General features: G+C 38.2%; 1 protein-coding gene across 1 annotated transcript in view; it reads right to left on the bottom strand.

The window, feature by feature from the left end:
* NKAIN3 (sodium/potassium transporting ATPase interacting 3) overlaps window positions 1-20,040 on the bottom strand; it is a 518,578-nt gene that overhangs the window by 254,172 nt on the left and 244,366 nt on the right. Inside the window, 2 exon segments of the mRNA XM_032609360.1 lie at window positions 9,395-9,475; window positions 18,018-18,155. Coding sequence (XP_032465251.1) covers window positions 9,395-9,475; window positions 18,018-18,155 — 219 coding nt within the window.

The raw sequence follows: 20,040 nt of genomic DNA, 5'->3' as shown, positions 1-20,040 counted from the left end.
TAAACTGAATTAGCTTTTAAGTAGCCTTTTCAGAAGCCTTCACAATTCTTCTGCTTATATCTTAATGGCCAGAACTTAGATGATCACACCTGTTAATATAAAGGCAAAGGAAATAGTGTTTTAGCACTTGCGCCTCAAACAGGTAGATTTTCCCTGACTCTTGACCAGAAGGAGGGGGAATAGATAATGGAAAATAGCTAGAAATTTCTGCCATCATTTGTTTAAAGAAAGAGTGATTAGATGGATGTAGTTGAACACCTACAAAATTAGGAAAGTGATATGATTTTCATAGAAAGTTATATCTCCCATTTGTAAATTAATTTAGCAAATGGATAGTCTTCCTTTTCTTTTAAGTTAGCTCAATTTCATCCCTCCCCGTCTAACTTTAATCTTAGAAATATATGTTTTTAAAGTTCCCATGCTTTTAGGTAATTAAGAACTACCGATATTCGGATTCCATAAATAAGTTCTCAGAGACCTTGAACCATACCAGCTTCTGCAAGAATAAAGTAGAATTACTTTTTTAATGTCTTCATTTGTTTTCTCAGCTTCATTTCTTATCTGACTGTGAAATATTCCATCTAGTTTCTGAACTAGGCTGAGAGTTCCCAGGAAAAAGCCAAATTTTTAAGGAGTCTAGAGCGCTGGATGCTTCGATGTGCTGATTTTAACAGGCAAGCACACTGACAATTCTAATAAATACAACTGGATATTGTTGCTGTACTTCTCCTGTTGTTCCCAAGTCAGAAAACAGCCAAAGAGGGATCAACGCTGAGGGCTTCCAAGGGGTGGCGGAGGGCTCCCCCCAAGTCCTGGACACTCAGATACTTCCTGTGTCCCTCTCCCCTTTAATTACGTTACCCTGTGCTTCTGTTCGGTGGTCTGTGCTGGGACCAGCCTGTTCTGCCTCATCTTCTGGGCAGTCTTTGCTCCAGGCACTTTTCCTCCGATTTCCTCTCTGTCGGCCCTCAAACAGGACATGGGGGGCTGGAATGGCTCCTGTTTCCGGCCTCTCTAACCTGGGCAGGTCCATGCTTGGCAGCCACGCCAGTCAGCCCAGCTGGTGGGCAGACATGACTTGTAAGGAGCTTCACACCAAATGGCATCTCCTTACAAGGACTCCTAAGTTGTCATTCCATCAGCACCTCCCTGCGTCAAGAGAAAGCAAAACACATCTCCATTCCCGCTTCTCATCCTTGACACTAAACTTCTGGCCGATCATTTTCCGTTTTCACATCATTCCCGGCGACTCTGACTGATTTCATCATCCTTCAGTTCCCCCTGAATTCTCCAGCTTACCCTTTCTGAGCCAGGGATCCAGAACTCTCGTGCTGGGGCAGCCAGCGGTCCAGCGCTGGGGTTCCAGCAGCTGCTGGAACCAGCCACAGCACAGACTGGATGCAGATACTTTTAGGGCCATCTGTGTTCAAGGCTCTAACCCAGATCAGTCTGAAGCCTCAGGCCCATAATTCCTCATGCCATCACAGCCACCCAGTGGCTCTAAGAGAAACTTTCTCAGGGCAAAGAGAACTTCTGAGATATGATTATTGTTATCTGTGACTTCCCTCCTGCCACTCTCACAGACTACATAGGAAAATTTGATGCGAAGCATTCAGATGACTTGCGTTTGCCTCTCTCTGAGAGTAGTTGTTGAGTAACTGTTATCCTAGGCCCCTCTGTTCCTGCAGGACCCTCCAGCTCAATCTTCATCCGTTATAATGTGACTATGTGGTGCTATTTTATTTCACAGTGGTATATGCTGTTATTCTGGTTTAAAAAGTAAATAAATGCAACTAAATGTGTTTATCTGTCTCTATAATTTTATGAACCGTTGCAAATGTCACCTGAAATTCTTCACCGGGATTGTATTCTTTTTTTTTTTTTTTTTTTTTTTTTTTTTTTTTGTTGTTGTTTTTGCGGTACGCGGGCCTCTCACTGTTGTGGCCTCTCCCGTTGCGGAGCACAGGCTCCGGACGCGCAGGCTCAGCGGCCATGGCTCACGGGCCCAGCTGCTCCGCGGCATGTGGGATCTTCCCGGACCGGGGCACGAACCCGTGTCCCCTGCATCGGCAGGCGGACTCTCAACCACTGCACCACCACGGAAGCTCCCCCCCCACCCCCCCCCCCCCACCCCCGGGATTGTATTCTTAATTGACGTTTCACGACAAAGAGATTGTGTCTTCAGAACAAACTAATTAACATCACAAAAAAATCAAAAATCTTAACGGCATTTACTCATGTTCTATTCGTACTACATATTGTTCTAAAATGATCTTATGTTCAACTGACTGCATCAAAAATTCTGCAGTAGCATCTTTAAATTGCCTTAAAAACACAGCAAAGCATTTGGATACAAGCTGTAAAGTGTGGTTTCTCTGCATATTCCAAAATTAAAAAAAAATAATGCCTGCATGGAAATTTAGCAGCCAACTTCCATGCAGAATGGCTTAATGTTACATAAACAGTGGCTTAACAAACTTACATCTATTGGAATAATTACAGATTTATTAAAAATATTGTTTTATTAAACTTTGTGGAAGAATTAGCCAATTTGGAGATTGTCACATCAGCAGCAGCTGTTACGAGTGGCTGGAAAAGACTAAGGCTGGCATGAGGTCAAGGATCTCTGCAAACTCCACCATCAGCTCAAGGTTGGTTATAGAAGTTGACTACATCCTGTCTTTTCTCCCTGAGGAGTGGAATCAAGAGAAGGGAGGAGAGAAAGGTATGTAAAGGCTGTAAGCATGGTCAGCTTTGGTGAGAGGAGAACAGGTTTGAATCAGACAGGAGACTAATTTTTTTTTTTTTTTTTTTTTTTTTGTGGTACGCGGGCCTCTCACTGCCGTGGCCTCTCCCATTGTGGAGCACAGGCTCCGGACGCGCAGGCTCAGCAGCCATGGCTCACGGGCCCAGCCGCTCCGCGGCATGTGGGATCTTCCCGGACCGGGGCACGAACCCGTGTCCCCTGCATCGGCGGGCGGACTCTCAACCACTGCGCCACCAGGGAAGCCCAGGAGACTAATTTTTAATGACCAAACTTGTGCACAGGATCTGTTACCCAGTGTAATAATGAATGGGAATAGGGTTGGAGATGAAATAGTTCGGAGACAGCTTATTCAAAGAAATAAAACCATTTCATGAATATAATCCACTGAGTTGAGACAATAACCCAGTTATTCAATTATATATATATATATTTTTTTTTATTTATTCAATTACATTTGCATTGGCTTTGTTCAATGACTCTCATTCTGCAGCAATAAATAGAGTTACTGTTGATCGAATAATACATCCATCTGCTCTTTTGAAAAAACTATTTGAACCTCTACAGAAGGACATAAGATTATCACACAAACTTGTGATTAAAAACTCCAAACACCATCCCGGCCGCAGCAATTACTTAGTTCATTGTGGTTTCTGTATGTCATTGGACTATAACGTAGCAGCAAATTGGATTTTTTTAGCAAAGGTTTTCAAAATGTTTGTATTTGATGAAATCTATGAAAATATAATACTGAGTTTAAATGTGCTTATAATTTTCTTTACTGTGGAAAAGAAGCTATGGGAAAAACAATTATCTTACCATACAAAGAACACTGAAGATGCTATTTTCAGAAGTTATGTTCCCTTAGACCAAGGCCAAGGGAAAAAGTATAGTTTAAGTATAGGAAAAGTATAGTTTAAGGAATAAGGAATGCATAACTATATTTACACAGCTTTGCTACTTTTTTTTTTTTGAATAAAAGAACATAATTGCATCATTTAGGTAAAGAACTGTGTAGGAAACAATAAACATTTGCAAGCTTTTGGGTCTCATTTCGCTTCAATGCCCAGAAGCAGATTGTGATGGTTCTTCCTTTATAAATCTTTAATAACTGGATAAGTGTCCACCATCACCTCCAATCTCCCATTCCCCCAGTCAATATTACAGACAAAAAACATTCTTTCAGGATAGCAGGATAAATATATACTAATATATTAGTTCAGAACATAAAATATTTTGTTATTCCAGTGAACTGAAAGTTTAAGCATTTTTCCAAAGATTCTCATTGATACAGATATGCTATTACTCATGATACAGTAAAAAGGATGTCATTCTTGTAGTTTCGAAAGTAGGCATAGTTTTGCTGGGTTTATTGGATGCTACTCCTCTATCATTTGCTGATACATTATTCTCAAATACAGACATTTTGTATCCTAGCTTCAGCCCTCCATAAACATCATATTTCAAGGTTCTTTCTGAAAAACGTCTGAGGAAAAAATCATCAAAAGGAAAGGATAAATGCAAATGTAATACTCATTGCTAGATTCAGCAAGTTGTATTTACGTAAAGAAAGAAATACACTATGTATCACTTATTTAGTTTGAAACTGCCCACAGAAGAAGAATTCTTTGAAACATAAAAATATTTAGAATGTTTATGACGAATAATGGATGGATTGTAAGCAGCTGAAGGGGATTGGGAGTTCTGTTTCCTATGCAATAACTTCTACACGGAACTCTGAATTGCCTAAACGTTTCCTACTTGAAAGTGCCTGCCCAAAGCCAAAGTTAGTGGAAGAATCCAACCTTGAAGGAAAATGAATCGTGATCAAGAAAGAGATTTTTCCTAGTAAGTACAGAGGAAAAACTCAGGCTAGATAATAAGAGTGAGCCTTGAAAAAGAAGAATGATCTCATTGACCCTGCCAGACTGCTCAGGTGAAATATTCAACTGAAGAGTCTCACAAGAGGAGAGAACCCTTGCGAGTGAATGGTGATGATTTAAGTCAAAAGAGGATAAGAAAGTGCTATTATTGCCATTTGGGGAAATGGCTTAAATTTCTTTTTTTTTTTTTCACATCTTTATTGGAGTATAGTTGCTTTACAATGTTGTTACTTTCTGCTACACAACAAAGTGAATCAGTATACATATATCTCCATATCCCCTCCCTCTTGCGTCTCCCTCCCACCCTCCCTATCCCACCCCTCTAGGTGGTCACAAAGCATTGAGCTGACCTCCCTGTGCTATGCAGCTGCTTCCCACTAGCTATCTATTTTACATTTGGTAGTGTGTATATGTCCATGTGACTCTCTCACTTCATCCCAGCTTACCCTTCCCCCTCCCCATGTCCTCAAGTCCTTTCTCTACGTCTGCAACTTTATTCCTGTCCTGCCCCTAGGTTCATCAGAACCTTTTATTTTTTTTTTTAGATTCCATATATATGTGTTAGCATACAGTATTTGTTTTTCTCTTTCTGACTTACTTCACTCTGTATGACAGAGCCTAGGTCCATCCACCTCGCTACAAATAACTCAATTTTGTTTCTTTTATGGCTGAGTAATATTCCATTGTATATATGTACCACATCTTCTTTATCCATTCATCTGGCGATGGGCACTTAGGTTGCTTCCATGCCCTGGCTATTGTAAATAGTGCTGCAGTGAACACTGGGGTGCATGTGTCTTTTTGAATTATGGTTTTCTCAGGGTATATGCCCAGGAGTGGGATTGCTGGGTCGTATGGTAGTTCTATTTTTAGTTTTTTAAGGAACCTCCATACTGTTCTCCATAGTGGCTGTATCAATTAAATTTCTTTAAGAATCAAAATACCCACAAATCAGGTACTATGAAAAAAGTGCAGTCATTAAGACACGATATAGAGAAACAAATATAGGTAGTTTTCCTTTTGTGCAAAGGCAACGTGGACGCCAGTACAGAGGAGAAATCAGGAAGGGCTAGTCCATTTCCCCCCCAGGCTTCCTGCCTAAGTTTTAGAAAACCCCTGATCAAAGCTCATGATTAATATAAGTCTACAGAGAATTCCTATACATTCATTTGTTATGTCTAAATTACACTCATACACAGTTATACACAGTCAGAATTCTAGGAAAATGTGACACACTGAAAATTCTCTAGGATCAGTAATGTGTAAGTTCCATCCATCTCTCAGGAAAAGTCAATTAGAAGAAATATTAGCGTAAAGTTTCTACAATTTGGAGTAATCAAAAAGATGCCATAAGTCATCAGCTTAATTTTGGGGCGATTAGAAACAAGTACAACTTGAGTTCTCAACATAACTTGTCTTTCAGTAGCTTTAAATGTAGCAAATGAGTTGGGTTTTCATATTTACATTTTGAATGGCTTCCTAGGAAGAAAAAAATGATTTCAAGTCTTGGGACTTCCAAAGAAGCAGCAATAACTTCCCTTGGTGATCTTAAAGTACAGCATGAAAAACAGTCTTAGCGGCTCCAAAGATGCATAAAGTCCTTCCAAGGGGGGCGGGAGGGACAGCAGGAGAATCTAGCTGCAGAAGCATTTCAAAAACGCTATTTCCATGTTGAAGGAAAGAGTTTAATTAATCGTGTTACAGCTGTGAAGTTAATATGCAGATCTGAGGTCCTATCACAAGGGACTGTTACATACTTTTTAAACAAGTCACTCAGTCCCACATTTTTCTTCCCTTTTACAGCTCTTGCATAGTAATAAATATATGTCCCACAGGTTTGCAGAATGAGGATCCTGATGTCTGTTAATTTCTCAATAAAGATAATGATGTTGATTGGCAATTATAAAAACCACTTTTTACTGAAACCTCACAATATGCCAAGATCCTTTCTAAGTTCTTTGTATGAATCATCTTAATTCTTTCAACAATCCGATAAAACTAGTGCTGTGGTCTTCCTCACTTTGCAGAAAAGGAAACTGAGGCTCCAGTAGATTATGAAAGTGCAGGCACTTTTGGTCACCTACCCACAGTCATCCTCAACCTCACCATACATGCACACATTCCCATTTCCTTCAAGTTCTGGAAGGTCTGGGGAGAATCAGGACCTTCAAGACCACAGTGACAAAAGTATGATGCCAAGCTGATGGGCAGATAACAGCAAAGGGAAAAATCTGAAGGGTGTGATCAAGAGTCCCCATAATAGGCCAGACGTATGATTGCTCACGGCCAGGCGAGTACACTATTAGTTAACGAGAATGGCTCAGTAGTGCCTGTCATTGGAATAACACCCGAATCCATAGAGATGTTGTGGAAATTAATCTGAATCCGGCCTTTTGAGAAAGATTCACCGTTTTAGAATGGACCTTTTGGGCAAAAATCAAAGTAGAGGGAGGCTTCTATTAATCTATCCAAGTGGGTAATTCCAAGAAATGCCTTCATGAACTAGCAGGAGATAGAGGGCTCTAGAAAGTTAGTATATAAACTAGCACACGCGGACGAGGAATATCTTATGAAATGGGGTACAACCTGGAAAAAATGGCAGAGGTGCTTGGGTTTATCAAGGGTCCTTAACTCTGCTCTAGTTTTCAGAATAGATTCCCTACAGGCTGGGATTGAGGCTTCCCTGTGGCTAGCCAGCGAGAGGTTACCAGCCTTTGAAACAGTAAATAGAGGCCAACAGCATCTCTTTAGGATGCTCCTTTTGGAGTCATCTATCCTATTTATGATCTAGAATAGTTGGTTGACTGCTTAATGGCATTTGAACGGGTAATAAAATGAGTAACTGGGACCACTATACCCATTTTTTTTTAACCTTGAACCCAAAGAAACGAGGAAAAAAAAAATCCTTGACATGCACATTGATATTAGAAAAGCAGTTACAAGAAACAGTTCACAAAGGTTACCTTGAGCCATGGAAGGAAATCAGCCTTTGGGGAAAAAAATCAATGCTACCATTATTATAGTTTTTAAAAATTAAAAAAAAAATCACATCACAGGATTATTTTGCAGCTTACCTGAGTTACCGTATTTGGTAACGATGCGAAACACCAAACAAACCCTGATTGATTACTATATTTATTGGTGAAGCTGGTCCTGTTTTTATATTTCACAGAGACTTTCGGGGTTCAGTACTTTGCCTAAGCGTCCACAGTTTATAAGCACTAAAGACAAGATTTGAATCCAAGACTTATGATTTGAAATTCAGTCCTCTTTCAACACACTGTGATGTAATTCCATGGAACAAATTTCCTCTGGTCTAATTTATTCCAAATCAATTAAAAGAGAAAGAGATAAAAGATGATTTCCACGCAGTGAAATAAAAGTATGACTTAAAATGACCAATCAAATCACGAGTTAGAAAATGCTATGGGTTGAAAAATGCTATGCTTAACTTATTATCCATAATTATTTTATTCATAAAATTGCATTTTAAAATTACTTTATAATCTGCATGTTACAGATGATAACTGGGCACTGATTTAAGTACTTTCTTCTGTCTTAGAAATTAGGTAGAGGTAAAGGTAGATGTTGGTGCATTTGTATGTAACTCAGAAATGTCATTTCTGGTTCCTGAATACATTTGCCAATGTGAGAAAATGATGACAAGTTCTAATTATAAAGTTATTAGAGTGTAGAACAAAGAGTAACCACCTCTGGAGGTTCTGGAGAAAACGCTTCAGAGATATTTGCTGCTTGGCTAAATCAAAAATTCTTTGTTAGCGTATGGACTTCAGTGGAGCCTAACAATTCTAAAAGCCTCTGTGTTGGTCAAGGCAAATTTTCTGAGATCTAAACCACAAATGCTACTTAAAGAAAATTTGAGACTATCATACAACAATAGAATGTTTGCACAAATATAGTTGATAACAAGAAGTCTAAAAGATAGATTACAGCTTTCTTATTCTTTTTGTAATTATACTGTTAGGTTTCTTCTCTACGATTTCAAGTGGGAACTGTGCTGGTTTATAAGAAAAATGCTTAAGAAACATAACTAGAAACTTAACTAGAAACTTAACCCAAGATGCTCTTCCATTTGGATGGTAATCAAAAGATGATTCTGCAAGAGTCATAATGAAAATTATGTGCTTTGCTGACATGAGTTCTAGACAGACAGAAATAATATTTCTATCATGTTGCATCAAGACAATTCTTTTCTGATCAGGATTTCACAATAGGAATCACTGCACTGACGTATGTAGCTGTCAGTAAACGTATGCTCCATTTACTATAATGAGGATTTCCTTCTCTGACAAACTTTATTTTTCCGGAATTAATATTCAAGCAAAGATAGCAATTTGCTATTCATATTTGTTACGTTTACATCTTAGTCAATCCCTTTTCCCATTTCAAACACAAGAATGTTCAAAGCCATTTTTCACTTAACATATGGGGCTGTGGTCACTGGGACATTAGGCCTTTTTAAACTGGACATGAGGATACACTGATAGCTGAGTTCCACGACAGCTTAGCAAACTAAATCATAAGGCCATTGTTTCAGAGTTTCATTGTATTAACATGTTCCCAAGGTTATTCTTTCTAATGGTATCCAAACTCTTTTTTGATTAGTATCCCATTTGTAAGGTTGCTTAGATTACTGTATACATATATATATTAGTATTCCATTTGTAATGTTACTTAGATTATTTATTCTTTTTAAAAGTGTACTTTAAAAGCATGATGGACTTACCTTAGAGAGCCCACCTACTTCCAAATAGAAGCAGATAATGAAAACATTCCAGGTGACCCAGAGGGCAGTCCATACTGTATACTGGAAAGAAAGGGTGGGGGGGGGGGGGGAAGAAAGAGAAGAAAAATGTGGAGATGAAAGGCATGCATACTAAATAAATCGATAATAAAAATGTCAATAAGTGTGTCTTCTGGGAAGAAACAGGGCACGCTCAGAAAAGAATGCTCCTTATGTGGTCCCCTAAGATCTCTAGAAATTAAAAATCCAATAGTTTCTACTGCTTTAAGTAGATGCCAATAAAAGTAGATTTATTTTTACAGTGCTTTGCTGGCTTGCAGTTGCAAGTTAAATCCAAGCTCTGATTTGATTTGTTTTCTGACTACCAGCTTTTCCAAGGGACACAATTATGCAAATTTTCTGGGGGCTATCTAGCTAGCTAGCTAGCTAGCTATCTTTTAGTTACAATAATAAATCATCAAAGGTTTAGGAATGTTAGTCACAACCCTTCACTTCCATATCCCTGAATGAGGATCATGTTTGAAAATGGATGTATGGAGTAAAATTAACAACCTTTCAACTGCTGGACTATTTTATTGAGTGGAGTGTATGTCCCTACTATAATGATAGAATATAATGTGATTATGTAAAATAATTTTTTAAAAGCACACAAGTTCTAATTATGGTAGGATTAATAAGTAAATCCTACTTATTAATAAGTAGGATTAAGAGTGAGCAAATAAGCAACATATTTCCATAATGGGAAAATACCTTCCAATCACAACCAAAAAACTCTAAACATGCCAGCCTTATTGATTAATTGGTTTTATTAATGTATTATGTATTAGGAAATGCCTTCCTCAAGAGTATTAGTCAGACTGAATTAAGGTAGCCTTAGATCAAGACTCATCAAAAGAGAGGTCTTAGGGCTCTATTCATCCGGTCACTTTCTTAGTCAGACAAAGACACTGAGGTCTGGAAAACTGACATATAGGACGGCTTGGATGACTCAGAATGGAACTTACCATGGCAACACAATGAGTAGATCAAATACAATGGTTTGCTCATTCATTTTATTGTACTGCAAAAATCTATGAATTCGTAACTTCTTAAACAGGCATACTAATTAAATTATTGCTTTCTATTGTTAAATTAAGATAAATGTTGAAATAACTTATTAGCTATTGTTAAATTAAGACAAATATTGAAATAATTTATTAGCTTCTTCTATGCTCTGCCAAATAACAGACTTATGAATTTTAGACACTGTATAAAATAGCCATGATCTTATTACAAACCTTATCAGAAGCTTTTAAACTTTTTCTAAAATTCAATTTACATTTTGTATCTTTGTCATTTATGATTTTTTAAAAGAATAATACATTAAAAAAAAAGAATAATACATTTATAATAATGAGTTAAGGCTCCAAAATCACTGGAAATTTAGAGGAGTTGGAAAATATGTTAAAAAGTTAACATAGGTTAAAATATATATTTAGGCTTTTGGTCGTTGCCGACATTGTTGATCTGATACCTTCTGCTGGCAAAGCCTTCTAGTGTGAGTGGGTTTAGATGTTTCCTTAAAAATGCACCAAATGCACTGAAATGCATTTTTCTGAACCACAAAATATCCCCATGAATATTGAAAATAGCTAATCTACATTCTCAATGTTTACTTTTTGCAAACTGATAAAGTCACAATAACCACAACACATTTTAAAGATGCTGCTAATCAGATGGCATCTAGTATCTGATATTTTTCATTCTAAATAAACATAATTATGGGTATATTTGAGTGACAGAGTAATGCAGACCACTAATTCAGGAGGAAAAAGCCAGTGATAAAGGTTAAGGGAAGGACATAAAATAAAGCAAGACTAAAGCAAGAAAATGAACTGAATTAACTGTAAAACCACGTGATTCTTAATGATTCGGACTGCAAGCCTAAACCCGTAAGTATTCTTTTAGAAAAGTAAATCAACTCATAGTTATAAAAAATACATAATAAAAACTTCTACTTAAAATCATAGCACAAGCTTAGTGATTGAAGTGTATTCTGATCCCTCACAAGTTGTACTATTGATGACACTTTCAAACACTCAAAGATACAATGATCAGGCTGAGTAGATTCCAGCCGTCAGCTCCGAAATTCCTAACAAGAGTTACTCCGCTGCTTTCTGCGTTCCTGGTACTGCGATAAGCACCTTCCACAGATTAAGTCATCTAGCCATCACATTAATACCAAGGTAGAGAGGAAGTCATCTGATCACCCAGTTAGTGTCAGAGTTGGGATAGGCGCTCGGGCAATTTGACTCCAGAGCCGGGGTGCTTGGGCATTACATGATAGTCTTCATTTTAAAAGATCTTAGGAAAAGGACTACAGATTAATTTGCAAGTTAACACTTCCCCCAATTCTATGATTTATCAAATAACCAATTCATCAGATTACCAGTTTTCCAAAAATTCATTCACATATATTCTATAACTGGTTATGTTTTTGAAATGATTTCTTCTGTATTTTGCTATTAACGTGTCCTGTGTTATATAAATACGTAGTTTTTTAAAAAGCAATATTGTAATTTTCTTTATTCTAATACACTGGTTTGTTGAGAACAAAGAATACTCGTACAGTTGAATTTTGGATTGTCATGAGATGGAAACCATATACCTCAATGTGCACCTGAGACTCAAGTCTGCACGCAGAGGTAAGAGGAAAGGATTTTAGCAACACGAATAACACATCCAAAGGAATTTTTCCTAAGCAGAAAGTATTAGAACCACATATGGTATAAGACACTGGCTATCCTCCCTCTCTTCTTTTTGATGTGGGTTAATTTATTTATAATGCAACTGAAACTAGAATAAAGAGATAAACTACATTTTTAACAAATACCTTTTGGTTATCATGGAGTATGCCTACAAGCTCAGACAGCCACATAGATACACTTGAAGTATAGAAGACTTAACTTCTCAAAGTAAAAAAAAAAAAGAAATCACTCTGTATAATTATCTATCCATCTATTTACCCATCATCTATTTATCTAAGTCTAATCTATCAACCTATTTATCTATCCTACTTTGCTTATGTTCAGTACACATATTTTAAATCCTAATTTAATTAGACAATGCCCATAAAGATGGAAAAACATCTATGTGTTCTCTGTGGCTTCCTGGATATTGCATAGTTTTATGAAGGTATTTCAGCATTTTTTAATTGAAATGAACTTTAGCAGTCTCCCAGCCTATTTCTTTCTCATAGAGCAATTAGTCCATAACATAAATTATTTTTACTTCCTGAGCTTGTTTGTTTTCCAATTACCAGGAAGGCCACTCATTCATTCACATGTGTATCAATCAGATACAATATTATACTCAATATGTTAGATTCACTCAAAAAAAAACTAGTTTCCTTGCTCACCCATTGTTCTAATAGTTTCTGGAGTTTAGTATTCATGTCCAGGGGGAAATAAATCTGAGACCGCTGAATGGAAACCTAACACTCTTAACTGCCATGTTGAGCAGTAACTCTGGAGGGAGATTTATGATGACATAGTAGAGATATTTCCCTCTATAACAATTCAAATGAAAGCAAGTTGCAGTTCTTTGGATGTGGACATTTGTATAAAAGTCCAAATAGCTAACGTATGGGCCTAGCATACTTACTTGGCTTTCTTTTTTTAATTTTTAAAGGAAGCTTTCAGTTACTTTTAATTCCAATGTTAATCTTTATTCAAAAACTGTCAAGTTAGCTAATATTTCTGCATTTAAATTAATGTAAAACCGCTTGATTAAATTATTATCCATGAAATGATAAAGATTTAAATAATTGTAGAGCAGAATCTCTTTCTAGAATTCGTAAGTAAGATTTTAAAATATTTGACATAGGAGCAAAGCAGACAGGAGTAAACAGCTGATTCCAGAACGGTACTTTTTATGACTGTTAAATATGACTTAGCCCACACTCTGCTTCATTTTGTCTACAGCCAAGGAAACACAAAAGTGCATTCAAATGCTATGATTACACTTGGCATCCCTAATATATATATCCCACCTTGTACCTTAGCTAAAATAAATTTGAATCAGTGAAAGAGTACCATATGACGAAGTTGGTTTTATGTTCTAAAAATAAATGTAGAAGTAGTAAATTGTACCTTCTCAGCAGTGATGGTAACCAAAGGGGAATTATCTCTCTTTCATTTTGTGATTCGGGTGAATTTTTCTAACAGTCTTTGCAATGGGACCTCCTCAAGACAGTGTCAGGGGCCCACGATGTTATATTTATTAGAAAAAAAATAAGTCAAGGAATAAGTCAGCTGATGGTAGGTGCAGGCAGAGCAGCACATACTACTTTATCTTATAAATCCTGGTGTTCAGATTGAAAGAAGCGAGGCAGTAAGGCCAGCTTCTTTTGCAGAACTATTGTTGCTATGTCCTGAGATAAGAAATCACCGTCTAGTCCATCCAGTAAAATAATTTCATCCAATGACCTTTAATTAATTTACTATTTGTTTAATCAAGTATTAAGCATCTCTAAAGGCCCATGCACATCAGGATAACTTAGAATACAGCCATGGACTGGCACCGTCGGCCTGCCAGGAGGACACTGTTTTTTTGTAAATTTTTATTGGAGTATAGCTGCTTTACAATGCTGTGTTAGTTTCGACTGTACAGCAAAGTGAATCAGCTATATGTATACATATACAGGAGGACACTGTTGAATGAGATGAGACGGGCCTGGAAGCAAGGACGGCAACCGTGTAGAGAGATAGAATAGTGTCACCAGGAACTATGGGTGCAGAGAGGAGGAGGCACTTAGCCTGGAGGGGGGATGGCCAGAGAAGGCTCTTAAAGGTGACTATTCAGTTGAAGAATTATCAAGATTTTTCCAAATGGGTAAGGAGAATAGGGTGTTCCAGAGAGCAGGTGCAGTGTATATAAACCAAGGAGGCAAGAAACAGCACGTGGTCTTTGGAAAACACGAATCAGTCAGCACGTCTGGCACGAGGTGGGAAGGCAGGGGATGCGAGAGAGATAAGTAACGAGCAGTTTTTGTAAGCTCTGATTTCCACCCTAAGGAGTCTGAAATTTGCCTGTAGACACTGGAGAGCTTGCTCTACGTGTCCCTTTACCTTAACCATTTTCATAAGGGTGATCAATTCTTTAAATTCAGCCGTGATAAACCCTGTTTGTTTTAAGAAATGGCAGGACCCTACCCTCTGTGTCTTGGTGCTCCAAAATGTCTGCTAGCTTGAAATGGATTCTATTTAATTGGCACTGCTGGTGACTGTTTCAGCCAATAATGGAGGCCAAGTTCGAGAGAAAAATCTCCTACAGTCAGAAATCTCTTTCCCGCTCAGCGAGAAGTTAGTATGGATTTTGGACCCAGGTCTCCGCTCAGTGCTGTTGAGAAGTGGGTGCCTTGGAGGCATCCCTTGATTAGTGTGACATAGGCCATATTCACTTCCAGGCTTTTTCATACCAGAATTAATTGGAATTAATTAATTGGTGGCCTGGAGACCACGAATTGTGGCTTCGAACCAAAGTATTCATGAAAACAGCTCAGGGATGAGCTACTCGTGGCGTGGTAAAGATAATGTGCAGTAGCCACTTTCCCCATAACGAGGCACCCTTGATAATCTTCCCATTAAAGGCGCCCTCTGTGAACAGATTTCCCATACGCATTGACTAACGATTCTTCAGCATTTCTCCCAAATAGATACTTTACACCCATGTTAGAATAAGAGTTCATCTGGAATCCCACAGAGGTATCAACATTCTATGATCAGCTGAGGAGGTAAGGCAGGATCGTTTCCAGTGTCAAATCTTGTATTGACAGTGACAGCACATCATCTGGAATGTGATAGTGGAAGCAGAGCACAGATCGTGATAACGCAACTCCAGAAACCTAACAACAGCACCCGTTTCTGCCACTTCCTCTGGCTTCCTTGGATACGTCACTTAACCTCTCCTTAACTCTTGCCTCATCTGTAAAATTAGGGATGCTAATACATACCCATAGGACATTTGTGAAGATTAAACCAAATGACATGTTGGCATGGACAGCTTTCCTGACAATTCATTGTTTCCTTTCTCTCCCCTTCCCGGGAGAGGGTCTTGGATGAGAGAGTAAATAAAACAATAGGGATTCGGCTGGCGTACACACCAAGAGAAAATCAAGATGAGCAAAAACGTAGATTGTTTGTCTTACAGACATTTTTCTTTGAAGATTCTGAAAGATCTAAATCTTCCTCCTTCAACATGCAGGAGGGAGAAGCGAAAGAAGGAAGTGAGGAAAAGATACCAGACAAAGAAGTGACCCCAGTCCTATCGCAAGAGGACGCTAGGAACCGGCAGGGAACTAGATGGGGAAAACAATAGGTATTTATTGAGCACCTATGACATTGCATGTTCGCATGTAGGTCCTCAGTGAATGCCTAACGAGGGAATGGGACCTACTGATATCGACATCCTACTGTGTGCCCTGTGGTGCTTCCTGCCCAGAACCCGCTTCGGTCCCCTCTACCCTGGTGAACTCACACTCACACTGCAGATCTCAGCTCCACAGTCACACCTGCAGGCTCAGAGGGATCCCTCCATGATACATCTACTGCAGGCTCAGAGGGATCCCTCCATGATACATCTACTGCAGGCTCAGAGGGATCCCTCCATGATACATCTACTGGCACAACGTGCTCCTTTTTAACACTTGTGACAGTTGCAATTTAACGTTTATGTGGATGATTATCTGATAAAACCCACTTGCCCTCCCTAGACTGTAAGGTAAGTACCCAGGAGGACAGAAAACACGTCTGTCTGTATTTGCTCACCTTGTTCCCCGCACTGAACACAATGCCACACACAGTGTAGAAACCCAATAAATAGGAACGAATATGTAAAAGAAAAACGCAAGGAAGAAAGTTAAGAAAAAACAGATATCGGGGAAGAAGGAGGGGGAGAAAGGAAGGAAGGAAGTAGGGATTGTGAGACCAGTTTCGTCAGGTGGGGCAGCCCAGAATACTCTTAGACTTTATCCTGCTACGTGTTAGTGAAGGGTTTTAAGCCAGCGATTTAGAAAAAGTACAAGGGACACGTTAACAGGGAGGAAGCAGAAGGCAAGCAGGAAGTCCATGTGCAGGAAAGAGACTGCAAAGCCTCGACCAAGGCAGGAGCTGCGTGAAGCGTGTGTAGAGCTCATGTGGCGAGGGTAGAAGCACTAGGACTAGATACGTCACTAACGTGTACAGACAGCTTCATCCCATAGAGGCCACTGGCTTCACAGTCACCTGGAATTTTGTGCTTCAGCAGAAAACAACATCACACAATGACAAGCCTGTACTAAGTCAAAGTGCTCTGTGTTCAAAGCAACAAACTAGAACATAGAATCCAATAATAGTTTGCTATTATGCATATTAAAGTCTCTTGAGCTGCAAGTCCATGTCTGTGAAACACCTTTTTAGTAGATCACACAGTGGCTTAGCAGAGGCTATCTTTCAGGGAAGAAGAGTAAAGCAGGGATTGTTTAGCCCCTGCAGTCAGCTGAGTGACAGAAATGTTCCAGTGTGCCTGGAGCGGCAATTTTGAGGGCAGAGTCTGTGCTGTGGGCTGGTTACCTTCACCTCTGTGTGATATGATGAAAGATATCCAAAAGCCAATTTTGAGATGCAAACAGAGAATTGAGGCACTTATAGAAAAACTTATAACTTTTTTCTTTTTCATAGGTGTGACTGGATTAAACCAAAATGCAAAGATGGCATATTTTTAAGTCTATAGTTTTCTTCTAGTGAGGCAATCATCGCATTACAAGAAAATATTTACTAATTCTGCTGAACATGGTATATTTATTCAGGCTCAATGAGCATTTTAGAGTATGTTACCCCTCATTACAATTCCTTATACATGCTTGGTATTTCTGACAACCTTCTTATACATGTAGCCCAAAATATTCCCCTCTTTTTACACTGAAGAAATCTATTACTGGAAATAACTTCCAGTCAGTTGCGGAGCACAGAATATCCCTTATTAAATTTCCCTACAATGGAGGGTGTGTTGACCATGTATGTCATAGTTTGGAGAATGGATTTATGTTTCAAATTTATCTTACCAAAGTGGAGAAATGTTCAGTAATATACAGTATGCAATACCTTAAAGGGTGAGTACTAAATAAATGCACATGCATTTGTAATGTCTTATGTCCATTAAAATTAAATTGTATTATTGCTATCAGTTAGTAAACAGTTATGGCTAGGTCGGTTGCTTTTTAGGGTTAGGGACATATGCCATTGACATGATAGTTAATGTACATTTATATCTCATCTAACATCAAGACCACAACCAGTCCTACTCCATCCAAACCACATCTTAAATTTCCTTGTGAAACTTGATTTCAATTACACTGTGAGTCTCACTGTGCATCTCACGCCTACAGTCACGTTGCTTTGCTTTCATTGTAAACATTCACTGAGTCTTCTTTCTCCCAGGTAATCATCTCTCAACAGAATTCAGTAAGGAAGGCCAGAAGGGCCAAGCCACGTTATATCAAAGGGAACAACTTAAATGATTTATTTCCTTCTTCTCCTAACAGTTTTGCAGTGTTTATATGAAAAGACTTCGTAACAATAAGACTTACCACCACGATATAGCGAGGTCTGTACTGAATGGTTCCAAACAGACCCAATATGACGACTATTATATGTAGAAAATTTCCAAGGATGGGCGCCCACTGGAAGCCGAGGAAGTCAAAGATCTGCCTCTCTAATGCTGAGAGCTGCAACAAAGCAGAGAGAGTCCATGAGCATCTAACCCAAGCACCAGCAGACCATTTTAATCTTGGTTTCACAGCTGGAGAAGGCTGCAGTCAATTTGAATCGCAGTCACAGACACCAGCATCACTAAGACTGTGGTGCCCATTTCATGTACTGCTTTACGCAACTTCTCTCAGAAAACATACTAAGATAACTTTGAGTATTATGACTTCAAGTGTTCATAGACTTGGAGAGCTAGAGATATACTCCTGAAATCATTTTCTATAGTAGCAAATCCAGGCAACATTTTATGATACCATATTTTATCATATTAACTTATCATTATTTTTAGTAAATTATTGGCTTAGTATAACGTACTCAGAACAGTACCTCCAGGCTTGCAATGCTAGGACTATTATTATTTTGGAAAAAACCGAAAACAATAACAAAAGCTACCCATCTGGGCCTTCCTGTGTGAAACATGAATTATCAAATCTTCTCTTCTTTTTTTTTCCTTTCTTTAGATTGTCATTGATTATAATGACTAACCACTTTTTCAAAATGAAGCTTATTTATTTACTCTGGGTTTACTTACTTACTTACATTAATGATAATAACTCCTTCTTCAAAATGAGCTTACTTATTTACTGTAGTCTTAATCTAAAACTAGAGTTACATAGTTCCTTTGAACCATATTTTATTGAGATAATATATTAAATGAATTTTATACAGTCCAGTGAATGCCAACGATGTCATTACCATGTACAAATGATATTTATTGCATTTTATATCTAAAAATTTTATAATTCTGCCTGTTGTATTTGGACACAGATCTTACACATTTCAAGCATTTTTCTACATTTACTTTGATAAACTAGTATTTCTAAGAAAATGATCCCACGATTAACCATACTGCCAGCAAAAGAAACTGCAGATTTGAAATGAAAATGATACCCTAGGTATTTTTCTAGTTATGTGGCAGGTGTATGTCTGAATAGCTTTAATTTCCTTGGACATAAAGAAATGTCCTCTCTCCAGTAAGCTGAATTTACCTTGGTTTAGATTCACCTTCAGTAAGTTGTGGAGGAGAAGAGAAACGAGCAAATACCTAAAGACACCCACTCCGAACCACATTCATTTCATGGGTATTTCCTGATCATCAAGTGATTTGTCACCATTCCCTGCACTCACAAAGTGGAAGATGCACAGAAATGGCTAAAACACAAAATAATCAGAGCAAGGTAAGAAGCAGCACAGTGTTTTCAACCCCTGCTTCTCTCTGCTCGTGACTCTAATTAGTTCCCAGGAACCTTTCCCTAAAAACGCAGCATTTTATTTATTGGCCCATCAGTGATGTACATATGCAGTTTTTTATGTCCAACAGGATGGATGTGCTCAGAAAAAACCAAAAAAGTCCTGAAGAGCAGCTGTGGGCAATTCATCCTGAAAAGCAACCCTATTTTAAAGCTGTCATGCATCACAAAAACCTTTAAAGTGAACGTTTCAAAGAGAGGAAACCCCATTTTCTTTTCTGTCAGAAGATACATGGATAGCATCCTCCTTTATGATATTAAAGAAAACACACACAATGACAGGGAAGCCGAATTAACACCACTGATTAGAAAATCTGCAGTTTTTATTGGACACACCCCGTCTCTCTACTTATTGATATTCATTTTCTGATAACTTAAAATGGATTTATAGTGACTTGAAATAAAAGCACAAATAAAAGGCCATAAACAAACAATAAACAAATGCGGAAGAGACCATATCAAGGGTCAGGCAAGAGGCAGCTAAAACAACTATACAAACCATGAAAGCTAGATTTGAGTACTGTATTTTAAAAAGTCAGCTAACAATGACAAAAGGCCCTTCAAAAGTAAACAAATTACCATTGCATTTGGTATT

This window comes from Phocoena sinus, chromosome 17 (assembly GCF_008692025.1).
Source record: "Phocoena sinus isolate mPhoSin1 chromosome 17, mPhoSin1.pri, whole genome shotgun sequence".
In the NCBI taxonomy this organism is placed as follows: domain Eukaryota; kingdom Metazoa; phylum Chordata; class Mammalia; order Artiodactyla; family Phocoenidae; genus Phocoena; species Phocoena sinus.
Note: the sequence above shows the minus strand (reverse complement) of the source record. Positions and strands in the feature narration are given on the sequence as shown.